Source organism: Exophiala dermatitidis (genome assembly GCF_000230625.1).
Source record: "Exophiala dermatitidis NIH/UT8656 unplaced genomic scaffold supercont1.5, whole genome shotgun sequence".
In the NCBI taxonomy this organism is placed as follows: Eukaryota; Fungi; Ascomycota; class Eurotiomycetes; order Chaetothyriales; family Herpotrichiellaceae; genus Exophiala; species Exophiala dermatitidis.
The window spans coordinates 1,068,022-1,081,114 of record NW_008751650.1 but is presented as its reverse complement, the minus strand read 5'-3'; the positions used below and the strand labels follow the sequence as shown (position 1 = coordinate 1,081,114).

General features: G+C 51.2%; 4 protein-coding genes across 4 annotated transcripts; 2 read left to right on the top strand and 2 right to left on the bottom strand.

Annotated features, from left to right (window-relative positions):
- Positions 1 to 77: 77 nt before the first annotated feature.
- HMPREF1120_05985 (sterol 24-C-methyltransferase) lies at positions 78 to 3,330 on the top strand (the record flags this gene model as incomplete). Its single annotated transcript, XM_009160178.1, has 3 exons — positions 78 to 1,100; positions 1,593 to 1,914; positions 2,458 to 3,330. Exons 1-3 carry the CDS (start codon positions 835 to 837, stop codon positions 3,328 to 3,330), a joined length of 1,461 nt encoding a protein of 486 aa, XP_009158426.1. The 5' UTR covers positions 78 to 834.
- Positions 3,331 to 4,231: 901 nt separating this feature from the next.
- Positions 4,232 to 7,327, top strand: HMPREF1120_05984 (uncharacterized protein). The gene is made up of 5 exons (XM_009160177.1): positions 4,232 to 4,749; positions 4,836 to 4,984; positions 5,428 to 5,876; positions 5,926 to 6,580; positions 6,638 to 7,327. The coding sequence occupies exons 3-5, from the start codon at positions 5,645 to 5,647 to the stop codon at positions 6,699 to 6,701; spliced, it is 951 nt and encodes a 316-aa protein (XP_009158425.1). The 5' UTR covers positions 4,232 to 4,749; positions 4,836 to 4,984; positions 5,428 to 5,644; the 3' UTR covers positions 6,702 to 7,327.
- A 251-nt stretch (positions 7,328 to 7,578) lies between these two features.
- On the bottom strand, positions 7,579 to 9,080 carry HMPREF1120_05983 (uncharacterized protein). The gene is made up of 3 exons (XM_009160176.1): positions 9,061 to 9,080; positions 8,827 to 8,880; positions 7,579 to 8,315 (listed from the first exon to the last, which is right to left on the bottom strand). Exon 3 carries the CDS (start codon positions 8,230 to 8,232, stop codon positions 7,738 to 7,740), a length of 495 nt encoding a protein of 164 aa, XP_009158424.1. The 5' UTR covers positions 8,233 to 8,315; positions 8,827 to 8,880; positions 9,061 to 9,080; the 3' UTR covers positions 7,579 to 7,737.
- Positions 9,081 to 9,913: 833 nt separating this feature from the next.
- Positions 9,914 to 11,679, bottom strand: HMPREF1120_05982 (uncharacterized protein; the record flags this gene model as incomplete). Its single annotated transcript, XM_009160175.1, has 2 exons — positions 9,914 to 11,427; positions 11,478 to 11,679. 2 exons carry the CDS (start codon positions 11,677 to 11,679, stop codon positions 9,914 to 9,916), a joined length of 1,716 nt encoding a protein of 571 aa, XP_009158423.1.
- Positions 11,680 to 13,093: the final 1,414 nt, after the last annotated feature.

Sequence of the window (13,093 nt, the reverse complement as noted above, 5' to 3'; positions counted from 1 at the left end):
CTTCGATGAGGTCACGTCCCTCCAACTACTAAAACTGCATTCCACATAATTATAATCTGTTTTATTCCTCTCAGCTGTTTCGCTCCTAGAGAATGTGTGAGGTGAGTAGCATAGGTGTGAACCGACTATGTTTCATGTTATATACTTCGTCGCGGCCGAATACTGGCCCTGGTAAGGTCCAAAGTAGATTGAAGTGACTGCCTGCCGCCACGTTCTCTTGAGCATCCAGGTACTATACAGGACCTTGACAGTACTGCCAGGACCCAACAATGGCCGACGCGATGCCACGACGGCTCTCCCTGATATCAGCACGTCAATGACTTGGCTAGATAGGTGAGCACGAAACTGTTTTCCGCAATGCCAGTGACTCGGTAAGATATATTGCATCGAAACAATCATGTTCATTGGCATGCCAAAAGTTCTTGTTTCGCTATGGCCACGGGCTTAGTATTGTTTCTTCTACAACAATACCAGCATTCCTGAGGCCTCGGAGTGTCTATAGCAGCAATCACTCATCCTCATCACACCAGAGGAATGAGATGTCCGCAAGGGCAGGGGAGGGCGAAATTCATGATACCAGAAGCTCTCCTCGTCGAGCCAGCGCTGGCCTGCTGTTTGTTTCAGTGCAGTGTTGTTTTCACTTATATACAGTACCACACACTGTACCTCTCCTACGAGCCTACGAGCCCTACCTAAGGCATCCAACGGAAGGGAAGTCCTTGGCTTGATCTTCTGATTGTTGTCTTTCCTTGTACATCGAGTGACACTCACTCCGCGTCGGATCCACTCGCTCCGGCTCTGCTTGATCATCGGTCGACGAATCAATCAGAAACTATGCAACGTGGCAGAGAGAATCAAGCACAGCAAGAGCAGGAAGAACAGCGACAGCACCAGGGGCCGCACCAACATCGAGGCCATGACGAGAAACCAAGACCCAAGCCCAGATCCAAACCCAAATCCAAGTCCACTGGAACCTCTTCTTCTTTCGCCGACGTCGTCTCGGCATATACCTCGCGTTTCGGCAAGGATGACGACCAAACCACAGTGACGGAAGAGGAGAGAAAGAAGAGACAGGGTGTTGCTGCCGAACTTGCAGATTCGTAAGTATTGATCTAGTGGGCAAGCGTTGGCACCACGCGTCGCGCAGCCCTTGCTTTCGTTGCGTTCAACAACGGGTTTCAACCCATCACTCAGGCTTCTCTTTTCATCCTTCTTCATGTTCATGCTCATGTCCCATGCCATATTCACCTTTATCTACCACCATATGCCGTCTTCTTTCAAATTGAATTGGGAATTGGACTACATTGTTCATTTCATTCGAGATGCAGGCAGCACAAGAAACAGCGCCCTTCACCTCCCCTTTTTAGGACACAGCATATCAGGACACGCCAGGACAGGCCAGGTCAAGAGAGCCCATCGTCCATCCATCCACTGGTCCTGAACAGAGGCACTCCCCCATCCCCTTTACCATGCCATGACTTTTGGATTTCAAGCCTTCGTTTCAACCCGCCATTCTTCTCCCTCCATACCAACCCCTATGATCTACCCACTCGACTAATCAACTGAATCTTTCCCTCCGGGGCGCTTCACAGATACTACGACTTCGCCTCCTCCGCATACGAAAATGGCTGGAGCACCCACTTCCACTATACGCCCTTCGCACCGCACGACACAATCCAATCCGCCATGTGCTTCTACGAGCACCGCCTGGCGATGCTAATGGGTCTGAAACCGGGCATGAAGGTGTTAGATGTTGGTTGTGGGATCGGTGGGCCGGCAAGGGAGATTGCGAAATTCGTCGGGTGCGAAGTCGTGGGTGTCACGATCAATCAGGCCCAAGTCGATCGGGCGATATATCTTACTGCGACGGAAAGGTTGGAAGGTCGGTGTACGTTTGTGAGGGGGGATTTCTTGGTACGTACTACAACATTCTGGCTTTTTGATCTTCTGTCCAACTACTGTTATGTTTTCCCATATCCATACCATTCCCATCCTTGGAACATCAGAGGCCCAAGGTGGGCGTCGGGGACAAACTCTGGTCGCTGTTATGTTGAAGAGGTGTTCGTTCTCAACTCTACCCTATGCTTGGTTTTGGTACTTCTATGCATCCAAATTCAAGATTGCTGGTTAGCCTAATCTCATGCTCGAGACCAAGATGCGATTGCATACCACAGCCTTTCCATGCGCTGCACTGAACTCCTATCTTTGTACATGTACTTCTTCCCATACGCTGTGGACCATTTCCTTGGCTTGATTTTGGCTCTCATATTTGTCCTGCTCTACCCTTACATCTATCCCCGTGGCGTGGGTGCTTATCACTTGTACGTTTCTGCATCTCGCTCTCACCACCAGCTTGTGTGCTGATTCCCACATGCCTGTTACAACACTTGCATGCTTTCCCTTGATTGCGGCACCTTTGCTTCTCAATCTTACCTCTTATCATTTTTTCTCCCGTAGAACATCCCATTCCCAGAAAACTCTTTCGACGCCGCCTACGCCATCGAGGCCACGGTCCATTCGCCCTCACTAGTGGCCGTCTACACCGAGATTGCGCGAGTGCTCAAACCCGGGGCTGTCTTCGGTCTCAGCGAATGGGTCATGACCCCAGGATTCGACCCGTCGAACCCAAAGCACATCGGTATCCGGAACAGACTCGAACGTGGAAACGGACTGTGCAATCTGCACACCAGCGAGCAAGCGCGCGCGGCCATGGTCAATGCCGGATTTGATCTGTTTTATGACGAGGATTATGCGCAGCACTTCGCCGCCAACAGCACAAACCCCGGGTTTAAGACTGTTGGGGATAACGATGATCATCTTAGACGACGGCAGCAACAGTGTCACCCAGTCTACCTTGAATCTCCTGTTTTGGTCCCTTTCCAAATGCAGGCCGAGACGAACGTGAATTCAAACCAACAATCTGCAGCCCATCAACAGCGTCAAGCTTATCTGAGCAGCCCGGATTCGGCCTCTGAACCGATTCTCCAGCCAGCGCCGCCGTCCTCAATCCCTTTCGACTTGACTTACCATCCCCATCGTACCTGGTACTGGCCTCTTGAAGGCGCCACATCCATGGCGACGACCTGGACCGACTACTTCACCGCATGGAAAATGTCCAAGTGGCCCCGGCGGGTATGCTACGCCCTCATATGGACGCTGGAACGGCTGGGTATAGCGGACAAGGGTACCTGTGATGCCATGACAACGTTGGCATATTGCGTTGACAGTGCGGTTGAGGGCGGGAAAGAAGGCATTTTCACGCCATGCTGGTGGTTTGTTGGGCGGAAAAGCGACGGGGAAAGCAACGAGGCTGCATACAGTCAACGGTGATGGGAACCACCACGTTGATCAGTGAAAACACCGGCAACCCGGAATGCAAAACCGTCGTCTGGAGGACTGCTCAACACAACTGCGCACAGTTAGGTTCGGCCGCTTGTAGTAAGTGATTCTGCAAGATGGTAGAGCCCTGCCATCGTTTGAGAGTCACAGGCATCCAGTGGAGAGGGCAGAGTTTGATCCATGCCCTCCAGCAGTCCTACTGTCCCCACGGGGAAATGTCTTCCGGGAAACTGAAGTACCCACAGATGCAAATGTTGTTGTGCATTTGGACAAGGCTTTGCTTTGCTCCAAAGAGTACATGGAGCTCCGAGCTCGAGACTCGAGAGAGAAAATGCTTCAAGTTCCCATCGTAGAGCATAAATGAGGCCTCACTTGCCATCAAATGATCAAACCGAAAATATAACAGGCTTGAGCATTTTCGACAACTGGATAGATATCGAGTCACGCGCATAGGCCGTCGTGCAATGCAGAAGCCTTGCTCGCCTTGTAGCCATGTTCTCTCGTTAGCATTGACCATTGCCATCCTATTTAGCAGTTGTAACTTGAGACCATGCGTCTCAGCCTTGCTTAATCAGATTGCCAATCTTACCTGGACGCTGCGAACTGGCATTATACCCCAGAAACAGGAGCATATTCAAGCTGTTGCTAGGGATGCCATCTCCGGAAGCAAGCGGCCGTGACTTGACAGAAGGAGCAAAGCCACCTGTGGCGTGTGCATTGTGAGCGCCACGTCGTCAATGACTCCCCGGTGCGCTTAGCCGGCAACAAGAACCGAGCAACTTTATGCGACCGTCGAGTGAGATCCCAACAAAGTTAAGCAGCCCACTTTTGCCATGGTGGTAGTGCGATTTTCACATGTTGCTCGATCTTGTCCTCGCTCACTCCCCCACCAATTAGGACCACATCTCGACGTGGCTGGAGCCAGATTTTTCTTGCATCCATGGCCTGGAGACCACTATTGGCACCGATGAATTGATGGAATGCTGTGCGAATGGTGCATGCACAGGTAACGTACCAGTTCCACGAGACTGGTGGGTGCCGTAGCCGAATGCCGCTGTGTAGTCCCTGTCCCACACATAGTGCTGGGGATGTGAAATGGAGAGACCTCAGAAAGGTCCGAGCCAGATACGTCAAAATGCACCGGAAGCTGGTCCTCTTGTGGTGTGACGGCCTGACAGGTCGATAACTCGATTTCCAGGCTCAAGCTTGGTTTACAACTTTTTCCACAGTCTTTGTTTGTGTGTTTTGAAAGCTCTGACCAGCCAGAAACATCTTGACAATCAGCAGTGCTTATAACAACTTCCCCAGCTGCAAGGTCTCGACTGATCTTTTTCCCTTTCCTCAGCGCCGGGGTTTGAACCTTGTGCTGATCCGATCCCCAACTTCCGATATCACCTTTTCTTAGAACTGGTATGTGCCATGTCACCGCCGCCGGAACATTCTTCCGAGTGATGTCTTCGTTTCCAGATTGCTAATGAGCTTTGCTCTTGTGGCAGCCATTTCGAGCGCCTTTGTCTGGAGAATTTTCCGACTTTTACGCACAGAAACTTGTCATCCGCGGTAGTTCGAGCAATCGAGAAGTTGGAAAATTTCCAGTTGTCTATTGAGCTTGCAGAGTGTTCCGGTAATACCTCTGTGCTTTTAGGTATGTTCCAGTGGTTCTCAATTTTTACTATCTGTTTCGAATTTGGTGGTTGGAAGGATTTGTTTCCTCGAGAGGTGGGCCGGAAGAAGGACGGCGCTTGTCACTCTCTGCTAAGGCGTTTTCGGGAGAGAATCCAGTGGGAGCGAAGCATGAATGCCGAGTCAACGAGGGAGAACAGTGGTGTGCATGAAACGGTGCGACTAGGAGTCAACTGGCCATTACGAAAATGTCCAGTCCGAATTGTGGTCAAGTTGGCAGAAGCTGCTTTTCGAGTCAAGGCAACAGCAATCAGACTGCGCACTTTACAACGATCCAGGTTTTTTTCAAGCATTGCATCCACGGACCCAGGACTCCAACTCTCATACCATCGTGGTCGTTCATACCTGTGCTTTATGTTGAGAACAGCGCTGGTCCTCATAATATGCTGATCATGAATTCGATAGACTCTTGGATCTCATCCACCATTCTTACTCAACTCTTCAACGTTTTGCCTGGTGCTTCAAACGTTATTCCCTAAACAATCCGACCTCAACCTCAACCTACATATCGACATCTGCAATCTTCGCACGATCAAACCGCATATCCTAGAATACCCCAAATCTCAATAGAAAATCACTAGAACCCGTCAATACAAAAACAAGAACTTCAAAAACTCCAAAAATGGTCGCTACTACCATCACCTTCAACAAGCCCGGCGTGCAGGCTCCAGTCTATGTGGCAGGAAACTTCACGAACTGGACACCCATCGAGATGAAACACGAACCCGTTGAAAAGGACGGAGTCGTTGAAAACCACTTCTCCTATACGGTCGATCTCGAGCCTGGCGAGTTTCAGTACAAGTTCCGACTGGGGCCCGGTGACTGGTGGGTTCTTGATGAATCCACTCCAACAGGTACGGCAGCACTCCGATGACTAAGAATCATAGCCGCTGACATGAGTAGCCAACGATGGCGCCGGGAACATCAACAATGTCCTGGCTGTCAAGCCTGAAGAGACCATAGTCTCTGCCGCAGAGGTTTCCGCTGGACGGGAGCCGGAGCAGACCCACCTAGTCTCTGGTGCTGAAGATACCCAGAAGTCAATCCCAGCGGAAGAAGCTAATGATGCTGCTCCCGTTGTCGAGACTGAACCCGAAGACACACCTGTACAAGCACAGGCACGGACGCAGACACAGGAAGTTGGACGCGAACCGGAACCTGAATCTGAATCCCCAGCTGAACCTGCCCCTACACCTGCAACCGCACCCGCAGCCGCAGCCGCACCAGTACCTGAAGTCGAGCACGATTCAGAGAGTGATCAGGATGAGCATGAACATGAACCTCAACCTCAACCAACATCGGCTGTCTCTCAACCGATCGCGGAACACGAACACGAACACTTTGACGCGACCAAGGAAGGGTCGATCCCCGACGTCGCGCCCCCACCATACGAGGAACATCATGCGATCCCAGTATCGTCGTCTCCTCAAACCGATTCTCCTTCACCGGTCGTCATTGTCCCGAACGAAAAGAAACCACCGAAGGAGGTAGTCAACAACGCCGCCCAGAAAGTCCAGGCCGAGCTCAAACAAGCCGGACAGTCATGGTTTGCTCAAAAGTGAGTTCACACGATCGGCTATCTCGAATTACAGCATACTAACCCTTTTGTGTTTAGTCCAGTATTGGTGGCTGCCATGGTCGTTGTTCCTGTCGTTGTTTCTTTGATTTGGTATCGGTAGGGGTTCCACAAGCGGTGATTTTGTTGTTTCATGCGCGCGCAACTGTTTTCGTCCCTTTTTGTTTCCTTTTGACTTCTCATGGCATGTCACAGAGAGGGCGGGCATAGCAAGCAGCTCGGAGCAGCCTGGCATAAGCCAACCCATCCTTTTAGTTTTCGTGGCAAGCTATTTTGCTATTCCTCCTTTTTGTGGTCTATTGTGTTTTGCAAGAGCTAGCGAAGAGTTATAATCGAGCGAGATCAAGTAGGCTGACTTGCTCTACTATAGGGGTCGTGGCAGAAGTTAGCGGGATATTGATTTGAATTTTATCTTGTTTTTCCTAAATTCTTCTTGTATCGTCTTCCAGATGCATCGTGGTTGCAGACGTCTCATCCTGCGTGACCATTCGTTTTCCCTCTTGATGGACTCATCAGAAGTGTGATAAAGTGGTATCTGACATTCATTTACTGTTCGAAATACATGCCCGGACGCAAGCCCTCCTAGTACCTACTGCTACCGCATTTTCCCTAGCTGTAGAATGTACCTGACCCCTAGGACAAAACAGCCAATCATTTCTTCTTGTTATTCGTCTTCTCCGGCTCAGGTTGCAGAAAGAAAAAGTCCTGCAGGGATTTCCATCTTTTCATTCCTCCTCCATCATGGATGTGATGTGCCGAGTTTGTGACAAAGTTACAGTTTACACAACGTCTCCACCGCCACTCTCGTCTCCTCCTTCGTCTCCTTGATCAGCGTCGAAACAGCCTTGAACTTCTCATGTTTCGCATCACCCAACAGTTCAAACAGTATACTCTCGCTCGTGGTGACAATACATCCTTCGCGCGCCAGTCGGTTCAATGCCACGGGTCGTTCTCCCGCGTTGCAGCTTGAGACTCCGTCTTGGAGAATGTAGACCCTGTGGCCGCGGTCGAGGAGGTCGAGAGCTGTTTGGGTCACGCAGATGTGGGTTTCGATGCCGGTGATTATGATGCTGAGACGGTGGGACGGAGACGATGACGTTCGAACTTGGGATGGGGGTTGAGATTGGGTCTGAGATTGTTCAGGTAGACGTCGCAATAGGTCGGGGACGAGCATGCTGAATGCTGTTTTGTCGATTTCTTCGGGGCGATCGGAGGATTGGGAATCGGAGGATTGGGATAATAGGTCTGTGAGTTCGGATACGGTTGGGCCGAGACGCGCGGCGTTTTGGGTTGTTATGTAGATTGGGATATTGAGGATGTTGGCTGTAGAACACCCAGGGGATGGAGTTAGTTAGGTAGGTAGGTAGGGTGTGTTTGGATCGGTGGAACGATGGTGGTGGACGGATATATGGACGAATGGATGGAGAGACGTATAGTGGGAAGGGAAGATTAATGTGACAGTAGCAAGAGCAGCAGGAACTGCGGGAATGGGAAAGGAACTCTTTTTCTCTTGAGTTGCTTGATGGAGCGACTACGAGCATACTGTACATCCGAGACGGCGTGGGATGTTCAGCACTCCCCGTTGATATCGGTGTCAAGAGTAGGAAGATGGAATTGCCGTGCGGTGTTTGCATGTATGTGGGCTCGAGTACCTGATCCGTTCGCTATAGCAAACACCTACATACCTGCTTTGACCATCTTTTGGCTCGTGGTGATCCTGGATTAAGAGGAACGATGTCAGTGTACACATCCGTGTAAGAGGACAGCTAGCGGGAAGATGTGATGGAAAAGCTTTAATCTGAACAGTAAGTAAAAGGGCACGGGAAATAATGGTCATCCTTGCAAACGTCCCTCCCACCCCAACCAGACAGTAAAAAGTCAGACACGGCTTGGAAGATAAGGTATACCCAGTCAGCCAGGCCAGACATGGACACAGACAAATCTATGCCTCCTTGACCGCCAGTGCGTAGATAAGACAAACAACACACATTTCCAACGACAGCAGTAGAACGCAGAAGTCAACCCCCATCTGCGCTGAAAACTGAAGCTTGTCCGCAGGACATTGCATTTGCTAATTGCCAACCCGATAGCAAAAAGACAGGAAGACGAACAGACAGACAGGATGCGATGAAAACCTATGCCAATGTGCAACAGGAGAGGATGCAGTAGAACGAAGCAGAATAGGAAATAGCAACGGTTCGGCAGCATCAAATGCTTCCTATACATACACTTTCGGAAACTCCCAGATCGCCTGGCGGAACTTTTCCTGAATATCGCAGATACTGCAGTGTGGGACAAGCCATCGTCAGTATTCGGTACCGGTATATCAAGCTGAGGAACCCGTGGGCCATGGGTGGTAGACGTGGTCTGATCTGTCGCAGAGGCGCCTGACTGGGTCACAGTCTCTCTGCGTCGGGACACAGGTATTTAAATTCCCAACTCAGCCATCATGTTCAACATACAAGAGGACGGGATTTTCTGTACGGTGATATTAGCAACTGGTTCCCATCAAACATTTAAGAGCTCAATGCTCGGATGGGCTCAGAATCGGGGTAGAGTATATCCGTAGATGGAGAGAACATGGGGCAAGGGATAAACCCAGATCAGGGGCTTCAATCCGACTCTCACCTATTCTACGAGTCGACGCCGCCATGGTTGATGTCGGTCTAGAATGACTATTTGACTTAGTGGACGACGTGGGGATTGGTGTCGGTAACTGCTGCGACGAGTGGAAGCGGCGTACGAGAGCTGGCCTGAACGGTAGACGGATGGACAGTAGGCTGCAAATGGGATTTCGGAGCATTAAAGACAAGACAGACAGCACTGGGTGACTGAAGCAGAGCGAAAGAGGGAGGAACAGCAGTGTTGTTGGTAGTATTTGGACATCAGCGGAGGACGATGCCGGTCCAGCGGGGGAAGCCTTGGCCGGAGTCAACCCCGGGCGGGGGAATTTATACCATATTTACAGTATTACCCGATAAATGCGCAGGCACAACGCCTGGAGAATAAAATGAACAGTATCAATAGCAGAATCAAAGGCCATTGGAATGAAAAATCATCTTATTTCATCTCGCCGAGAGGCTCCGTTCTGGTTTTTTGTCTTGCCCAAGACCGATATCATGCTGCACGCATAACCTAGAGACCACCGCCTAGAATACATCAACAACTGCATCTCAAGGTCATCTGCTCCCTAGCTGCCTTTGTTGCACCCCTTTCCATATCATCTCGCAGTCGCTCCGTTGATCACCCGGGTCTGAATCTCAAAATACACCATGAGCCTGTCCTAATCATACAAAAGCTCCATCCATCATCAGCTCAGCCGTTCGCTGTCGTTCTGCGCTGAGAGCCGGTATTGAGCCATCCGAAAGCGGTCCCCGATCCAATTGGGTTGGTCTTCGGCGTTGACGAGGGCGCAGGAGACCTTGTTTCTCTTGCCAGATCGCTGGAGCTGGTCTTTGCCGTCGTTTCGCCCGTCTTGGTCGGCGTACTCTCCACCCCGTTAGGAGTCGATGCCGTGGTAGAAGCGCTTCGCGTGGCATTGGCCATTGTTTTGGTCGGCCGCAGAATCTTCATAGGCCGTGAACTGCTCGGTCGGGCATAGCTGGATGGTGGTTTCCCACTAGACTCCCCAGGGGGCCCGCTTGATGAGACTGCCCGCCATGAACTGGACCAAACGCCAGAACCTGACTTGGACATTGGGGTACTGAAGGATTTTTCGCTTCCCGTGGTGGATTTGGAATCGTCTCCAGGTCGCGATTGACTTAGCTCCAAGCTGGGCCGTGTTGAAGAATCATGGTGCTCGGTTCTCCGGCCCTCACCCGGTTCCGATGTAGTAGCAGAGGCTACACGACTTGTCGGCGCGACCTTGGGCGATCCTTCTCCTCCAGAACTCGACCTTCCCGGACGGCCTATGACTCCGACAGGGGATGCCGTTGTAGGTGGAAATTCCGCTTCGGCCAAGGACGATCCTTTTCGACGGGAACCGGTAGACAAATCCTTGTACGCGGCGTCATCTTCCGGTCGCACTAACGGGATGGAAAGCTGATTCCGCTCTTCATCAAATATCATCAGCTTGTCTTGTGAGAACAGGATATCACCGTTATGTGATCTTAACACGTCGCTGCCCAGAATGATTTGTATCGACGAGTCCAACACAGGCTGCTCGTCAATGATGAACTTGACCATCAACGTGGGTATCTGAGGCACAGGGCTCGCAGATCTCACCGCTGGCGAATGAATCTTTGCTTCGGTTAAGTACACTGGTAGGCGGATGGAGCGAGATTCTGACTCGTCAACAATCGAATCCGTCAACTCAAGTTTCTCTACAAGTGCGCCACTGACCCAGGATCCTGATGAGCCAGTGCATATGGCAGCATAGAGGAGCGAGTCATTGGTGAAGGTCTGCGTCAACCAGCAACGGATGATGGACGGGCAGGGGCCCAGGACGAAAAACCCCGGCGGAGGATTGCCGGACACCCGCGGCGAGTTGTGAATAGAACCAAGAAGGCGACTTTGCTCCAAACCAAAGCTGTTGGTCCGACCAAAACCCGCACCGCTTGGCCGTCCATCGGATCGATGAGAAAGAGATCGTTCGGAAAGGGCATGACCTCCTAAGCCACTTCCCGTCCGCGCAGGAAGGTCCATTGACTGCCTCGACGGCGCATAGTGGTTATTCGCACTCTCGTCGAATCGTACCGAGTTTGCCCGGGATGCGGCTGCGCCCCTTCTCGAGTCGTCGTTGGCGTCCAAGGTCAGTGAACTGATCATGCTCGCACCAGGATCAACATCGAAGTTCCGGAAGGCCTCAGCTGCGGGGTTGAGAGCGGACTCTGTGAAGACATTAGTAGTCAGACTTGGTAAAAGGTCCATGCGTGCGTACCGTGATGCGATGAACCCAAGACCGTCGGAAAGGGCGAATTCAAGCCCCAGACACTTCTAGACCTGCTCCCGTCGGTATTCTGGCTCTTTTGCTCCAGGCGCATGATTCTATCCGAATGAAGAGCTTGGGTTGCAGAGAGGTCGTGCAGCGTTTCTTGGATGCGCCACAGTTCGTCCCTTGTAGCGAATTCCCTTGTTTCCATCTCTGTCACCTTACACAGGCTGTCGCGGCATGGAGGGGTTGAAGGAGGCGGTCGTCGAATAGGCGCAGGAGTTCAAGCTCATCCAGCGCAACTCTAGGAAGAACGAACGCATGCAAACAGTGGGGAGAAACGAGAAAGATCCAGGACACCTGCTACAACCCGGTCCTGGCTTCCGCCAGCCTGGCAAGCCCTGCCGCCAAGTCCTATCTGTATTCACAACTTTTCTGGCGTCATACGATGGTGGCTTTTCTCCCTTGTCTGGTTAAAAGTCGAGAGGATGGTTATAGCAAGCGCCGAAGTTGCACAAAACGCAAGGCCCGCGACGCCTGACGGTTCGTTCTTAGGAGGCTTTGTTCACTGCGGAAGAGGTATTAAGGCAATCTGTAGGCGACAGTGCGGTATCTATGCCGGCATGCCAGTGTTTAATGATCGCAGGAGAAGAAATAGAGCTTGATTAGAGTGGGATGCAGTGGGTGCCTTGGGACAGGACTGGATTTCGCTGGTCGATCACAGGTTGATTATTGCCACAGAATTCGGAGATGGACTTCGATGAAGGCTTAGGATTTTAGTTAGGGCGCAGACTGTGTGTCTGTGGAGTCCGAAGTCGACAGTGATATCTATCGTGCTGTTGATGCCGTTGCATGAATCTTACTGCGGTCTCATGTCGCCTTCAACTTTGACGGCTCCGCCAAGCACTGCACTGGTGATATAATCCTGCAGTACATCAGACTGGAAGCACCATAGTAGCAGTCCAGCAGTAGATAGTGCTACACCTTGAGGACTAGCGCCAATATTGCACGAATAGTATAGCGAGAAGAGAAGCCCTAAATGTCCACTAGTATGTTGGTCTACCACAAGATACTAAGGTATCTATGTCCTCGCATCCGACTCAGATCACCTGCAGGTCTCTACATGCCTTACTGTCTGTCTCTGTGATGAGAACAGCCTTCTTCCTTGGCTACTGAATGAAAAGATACAGCAGCATTCATATTGAAAACAGACCTCGGCTGGGCAATATGAAAAGAGGTTGCGCCGCTGCCCTGTCAAGCCACCAGAAGACTCCGCCAGCCTAGAGATACTCAACGTACACAGCCAAAGTGTGTCTCGAGTTATACAAATGGCAGGGCTATAATTAATTAGGGCGAATCCCAGTGGCGTTCCGAGCATGAGGCTGTTTGTTCCATTCGGAGATATGTAGCATTCACTACCTGATATCATAGCAGGTCAGCAGGGCGAAAAGCCACGGCCCGCTTCATCAACTATCCACGATCTCTCCGAACGCCGTGCCACTGCCATATGAATCACACAAGAACCCCCAGCCTTCGCCATAACTCCTTTGTCCCAATACAACATGCACAAAGGGCCTGGCTGGGAAGAAAATCTGCCTCCCACCGTCGTCAATACCGCATGAATA

Coding starts and splice junctions, on each gene's coding strand:
- HMPREF1120_05984 (XM_009160177.1), top strand. CDS start 5,645: ATGGTCGCTACTACCATCACCTTCAACAAGCCCGGCGTGCAGGCTCCA. Junction 5,877..5,925: donor TGATGAATCCACTCCAACAG/GTACGGCAGCAC, acceptor TGACATGAGTAG/CCAACGATGGCGCCGGGAAC. Junction 6,581..6,637: donor CAGTCATGGTTTGCTCAAAA/GTGAGTTCACAC, acceptor TTTTGTGTTTAG/TCCAGTATTGGTGGCTGCCA.
- HMPREF1120_05983 (XM_009160176.1), bottom strand. CDS start 8,232: ATGCAAACACCGCACGGCAATTCCATCTTCCTACTCTTGACACCGATA.